At 42.8% G+C, this 6,000-nt stretch overlaps 1 protein-coding gene across 1 annotated transcript in view; it reads left to right on the forward strand.

Annotated features, from left to right (window-relative positions):
* itga11a (integrin, alpha 11a) overlaps window positions 1–5,480 on the forward strand; it is a gene marked incomplete at both ends in the record, with an annotated part of 44,363 nt that extends 38,883 nt beyond the window's left edge. Inside the window, 9 exons of the mRNA XM_079217395.1 lie at window positions 1,529–1,605; window positions 1,753–1,836; window positions 2,082–2,172; window positions 2,278–2,391; window positions 3,097–3,180; window positions 3,266–3,376; window positions 3,534–3,629; window positions 4,336–4,449; window positions 5,403–5,480. Coding sequence (XP_079073521.1) covers window positions 1,529–1,605; window positions 1,753–1,836; window positions 2,082–2,172; window positions 2,278–2,391; window positions 3,097–3,180; window positions 3,266–3,376; window positions 3,534–3,629; window positions 4,336–4,449; window positions 5,403–5,480 — 849 coding nt within the window. The remainder of the gene's footprint in view (window positions 1–1,528; window positions 1,606–1,752; window positions 1,837–2,081; window positions 2,173–2,277; window positions 2,392–3,096; window positions 3,181–3,265; window positions 3,377–3,533; window positions 3,630–4,335; window positions 4,450–5,402) is intronic.
* Window positions 5,481–6,000: the final 520 nt, after the last annotated feature.

The following is a 6,000-nucleotide window of genomic DNA, read 5'->3' on the forward strand; positions in this document are numbered from 1 at the left end:
TTTGACGTTTCCGGTTGTTTTTGACCTGCGTAAAAGTAGCATGTACTGTAAACTTTACTACTGTGGCAGCAGCGTGAAGGCTACACATCGTGCGCCGGTGGCGACATCTGTGTTATTGTGTCTTGAGGGCGTACGCAGAGAACAAGGAACACTATTGCTGCAAATGAATTGTTTGACGATTGACAGTGAATGTGGCTCAGGGATGCGGGTGGACCAAGCCAACCCGGAGGAGGAAGGGGAGCTTCATGCTCCGTCTGAGTTTCCATGTTCAAACTATGCTGGCGCACGAACATCGTCTCGCCGCGGACACGTCTTCCAAACCCATACTGCTTGCATGCATGTGTGTGTCTGTGCACTTTTCTGTGTGTGTGTGTGTGTGTGTGTGTGTGTGTGTGTGTGTGTGTGTGTGTGTGTGTGTGTGTGTGTGTGTGTGTGTGTGTGTGTATATTCATCTAACTTTCCTTTAAATCAACATAGATCTCCATTGATTTCCGTCAACATAGATTCATCCAATTATTTTGAAAACGGGCAGGAAGATGAAGGTTTTTTTTCCGGGTCATTCATAACAAAGACAAAAACAAGAGATCATTTCCCACTAATGGGATGCAATTATATGAAAATAGGCAGTGGTGGATGAAGTATTTTGATTACAAAGAGAGTATTCCATTCAAATTCCTACTGAAGTAAAAGTATTATCAGCAAAATGGAAAATAGAATTTTTGTTACTTCTCTGAGCCTCAAACTTGTTTAGGGTAAGTGGCCACAAACTGAAAAGGAGTAAAAAGTACAATAATTTTCCTTAAATTAAGTAAAAAGTAGCAGAAAATAGAAGTACTCAAAGTACCTCAAAACCATATGTGAGTACGGTACTTAAGCAAATCTATTTTCCACCACTGGAAATGGGTCATAACTTCTCTATGTATGTACTTTATCTGCGGTCTGTCGAGGATGAGTCAGACTTTATGAAGGAGGGAAGCTACAGTAGAGCTGATGCATTCCTCTTTGGTCAGACGGAGTCCGTCAGGACTTCATTACGACATGGAGGACTGTAACCAATGCTCAGCTCAGTTTGCGCTCCGCTACCAATCACTCCTCCTCTCCTCTCTAGACTTGGGTTTTCTTCTGTTTCTGTTTAGACTTTCTCTAATGATTTCCATTTTCTGACACACCCGTTGTCTTTTTTGTTTCTGTCTGTCTGTCTCCTCTCTTCTCTTTTCTGCCTCTGGGCTTCTATTTCCCTGTGAATCTGACTATCACTAGTTGTATGTGTGTACGTAGTCATGTTGATTTGTCTTTTCTATATTGTCTTCAACTTAAGGGACATTCTCTCTCTGTACAGCCGGCTGCCTGGGGTCAAAGCCTGGTACTCACAGCAGGTTATTGCAGGCTTTACTCTTTATCCATCATGCAGGGCCATTGTCGTTTACGAGGATGTAAACAGCAGCATATGGACTTTTGTTGTAAAAATGTATGATGATAAACTGCTCAAACTGATTCATTCTTCGAAACTTTATTTTCTCCTCTGCAGGTATCATTTCGTCTGGAGTTTGAGTTCAGTCGTACGGTCTTCCTTGAGCACGTCAGGGTTATCCTGGAGGCCAGAAGGTGTGAACCTTTACTTGCATTTCCTGTTTGCATGGAAGGACGTCTGACCTTAACTGTTCTTACTGATACACATGATTAACGAAGGCGACCACGCTGTAAAATCTTTGCTCACGTTCTTTGAATGTTTTTATCCCGTTCTCTCGACAGCGATGGTGAGGAGATGAGCACAGCTGATAATTTCAATGATATCTATTACTCACTGAAATACGAGGGAGACCTTCTCTTCACTAGGTTTGTCAATTTCTGAATGTCTTAGTGACCAAAGCATGCCACTGACGCTCAAAGGAAGCAATGAAGTTGGAAGTGATATTGTATTCTTACAAATGTCATTGAATCAGTGTGTAAATTGCAGATAATGTAGCAGGAATGGGGACTTTGCCGTCGTGTATTCAACCTGACAACATTATGCTTTAAAGCCCAGATAAGTGAAAGATTCTCACATGATACCTGTGTGTGCTTATTCTGTACTTCCAAAGGGATTCAAATCCGATCCGATATGATATCAAATCAGAGCTGTCACTGGAGGAACCTGGAGTCATCGGTCCTCCTTTCAACTTCACTTTCCAGGTGAGAACCAAGAGCATCGTCATCACCATTTATTTTTTACTGTACAGGAAAACGCTGCTTTCAAAATATTCTATGTTGCTTCCCTTTGTTATCGTTGTCTCTCAGATCCAGAACCTCGGCTACTTTCCAGTAAAGGATCTGCAGCTGATCATTGAGATCCCTGAAATGACGAAAAATGGGAACCAACTCCTGCAGATATCTGACTTCTATATTGACCAGGTGAGTGCGGAGACTCAAGGTTGGTTTGATTCAGTGTGTGAAGTGCCTGGTGGCAGCTGGGGGTGTGGGGGGGCTCACCTGGTGCTCCAGTGTCATGCTGAAGTCTGACACAGACTCAATACGCACTATAGAAGATCACACAAAAGCAAGCCAAGACAATCAACAAGGCAGTAGGCTACACGCTTAGCACACTCACCCCCAAGGCTAACATCGTCAACAATAAGGCCACCCACTCAGCAACCACACTTGTTGTGAAGACCGACTCTTAACCTGAATCTGCTGTGACTCTGGTTAGTTGTGACATTTACAGCGGAAAATTGTTTCTCTTTTGGTATTTGTTTGTGGTTTATGAATAATGACTACAGCTCTACATAGTAGCCTCAGCTTTTAAACGCTGTGATACATTTGTGGTAACCCTGGAGACCCTCCAAATGATGCATTCATGCATGTCAGCCTTTTTACACGTAGAAGTCACATGGATAAATTAAAATCATTCAAATCAAGTTATCTTCCATTTTAAGGAAAAGCAAGGATGTATTTGTGTATTGTGTATCAGCTTTCAATTGTTTTAATGTGCATTACATGTAATTGCTTTTTTGTAATGTTAATGCACCTCAATGTATAACAATATTGCTTCACCCGTTCTCTTCAGACATAAGGGTGGAACGCACTAATATGTGATTTTACTCTCATGTCCCTCCTCAGAGAGATGGATCACGCTGTTTACCACCTCAGCATGTGGCACAGAGTAGGGCGTCCCCTGAGGACCTTTCGCGCTTCTCCCGCTTGGTAAAGTACAAACCAACCAAAATCGATACTTCGTGAGATTTTTTATTTCGTCAACTTCAGACTGACGCCTGGTTCCTTCCCACAGAATCGGTCCAACACTCTAACTCTGCCGATCCAATGCACCGTTAACGTGGCCTCCTACAGAGAAATTGCAGTGAGAATCACAGGAGCGCTCCGAATAGACACCTTACACGCAGTGAGTATGAAACCCTCAACATGAATGCATAAGGTTTCAGCTTTATAATAACACACATGCACTGCTATTCTGCTTTGACTGATGCGACGACAGCTTTGTCTTTCAGCTGTGTGACGTGTTTATGAAAACTAGCAGCATGTTTTGATTTCCTCTCCAGCTGAAGTTTAAAATCTTGGAGCTGGGAACCAGTGCATCCGTGGAGCTTCCCTCCTCCAGTCCCATGTTTTTACATGAAGAGAGGCCTGTCAGACATGTGAGTTAACACCGACTAATTCTGTAAACTGCTTCTGTCCTAGGCTTGACCTGACTCAAATCTGAGCTCATAATAGCACCAAAATCCGATCAGACTTCAAATCCTAAGTGTGAATACAGGGAGTTGTGCTTAAGGGGATCATGAACTGAAACTATTAAAAATAATAACACTGTAACACTCAACAAGACCATACTTTATAAAGTATAGCAGTCGGCTCAGCTACAGTCGAGCATGGCTCTGCAGACATGAAGCAGTGAAGAATGAGACAGTAACGGTTGGTATTGGAGAGCACAGTACTGTGTGGTGCTTAGGGACCGAAAGGACCAGCGGCACAACATGTAAAAGTCTGGACTCATACACTAATCTTTGCTGCCATCTATTGGCCATACAGCGTCTCTCTTTAGTGCTTGTATAAGCATAATATACCGATTTATTTTGGCTGATGTAAGCTCTAAATGTATTATTGATGTAAAAAGGGAGTGGATTTAGTGGCAAACCTGGTTGTGACATTTAATATGTTCAGAAAAAAAGTTGTCATCACTGTTTTAATTCCTTTTTTGAAATATTGCCATTGTTTCATGTTCAATAAATATCCCTCGTTCAGCCTATGAGTGTCCATGTGCAGAATAATAATGTACAATACATTTGTATTTGTTGTAAAGGATGACCAAATAATCTAATGATTCAAATATGGTCTCGTCCACAGATAATATTGGAGATCAGGAAGGAGGGCGATTACAGAATCTCTAACTGGATTATCATTGGTAGCACGCTGGGAGGACTCTTATTGTTAGCCTTGCTCAGTCTCGCTCTTTGGAAGGTAAGTCGTCATATTTGAGAGTAAATACATTAAGACCTACTGTATATTATTTGAGAATGCCAACGAACAGGTGGGCCTCAGTGCTGCTGTTATTATCTAAAGAAGGTAATAACATGTTGTTCTATTACCAAACTAATTTAGTGTAGGGCTATGCTGCCACCCTCTGGTAGAGAAGGAAGTAACAGCTGTACTGAACATATAGAAAGTTCAAATCTGATGGTGATATTATAAAGAGGCTGTGATAAAATGTCAGTTAAAAAAAGTGTTTGTATAGCGAAAGATATTTATATTTTTAAAGTCTGCCTCGTATCTTGTCTATAGTAAAATAAATATGAAAATTAAACAGTTAAACCATGTGAGGTCCCGACGTGTGCACATTCTTCTACTTGGAGAAATGACGGTGCAGCTGAACTCGAGGCTGTGTAGAACCTTATCTTGAAGAAGAAGATCAAACAATCAACAAAGGCCACCTCACATCCATGGCCAACACAGGAGCCATTGATTGAAACACACAGTCCAAATCGCTTCACACACATAGAAGTCACACACATATATTCAGAAATCCAAGTCATCTTTTCTTTGCAGGAAAAGTAAAGATATTTTATATGTAACTGATTTGTTTTTGTTGTTGTGAAAAGTGCTTTACGTAAGGCTAACAAATGCATCAACTGAAAGGCCCTGAACATTAGTACGCCCACACAGGGGACTTTTACAGAGGCTGATTACAGCTCACCACATGGAAGTGGCATGAGTCACCACATGAACTAAGTGTGAAACACTGGTCAGGTAATAACCCCTGAACCAGTTCCTTTCACTGAATAAAGATTGTAAGATGCAGTTAAAAGCTCAGGAAAATAAGCTGCTAAATGGACCTCAAATCCAGATGTTATCACACATACTGATACCATGCTCCACGATGAACATGCTGTACCTCTGGTCTAACTTCTCCATAGATGGGGTTCTTCCGGAGGCAGAAGCGGAGGGGCGAGGACGAGCAGGAGACGAACGGGAAAGTGGCCAAAGAACGGTAACGCAGGCTGAGGGCCCCCAGCAGACACCTTTTCCACAGGGGACCCGACACTCAGGGACCAACCCACCTCCCCCTGCACCCCCGACACCACAGTGGCCCCGCAGAAACGGCTCTGCATGACCGCTGAAGCAAGGCTTATTCAGTGCACTGGATCTGTCCCTCGCCATGACCCCTGACACCCCCCAGAGTCAGCACTGTCACACTCACTTCGCGTTCCTGCACTGTTGCGACATTAGGGCCTTCTTCGTCTGTGTATTCACTGCCCGCCGTGTCGCACCTCCACAGATCTCTGAGCTCTCGTTTCCTCGGCTTCAGGCTGGAGCCCTGGGGCTTTTTTCCGTCCGTTTGAAAAGAAGAATAGAGCGAGCTTTTGAATGATCTGTCCCAAGAGTTTTCGTCCACAATTTGCCCTAGAGGCAAGCTTTAGCCAATCACTCTTTTGTCTCTTCCTGATGTGTATTTATTTAACTCTTATGGTAAATTTTGAAACACATGAAAAACCTCAGCGGTGATTTGCCACC

This window comes from Taurulus bubalis (genome assembly GCF_910589615.1).
Source record: "Taurulus bubalis genome assembly, chromosome: 4".
Lineage (NCBI taxonomy): Eukaryota > Metazoa > Chordata > Actinopteri > Perciformes > Cottidae > Taurulus > Taurulus bubalis.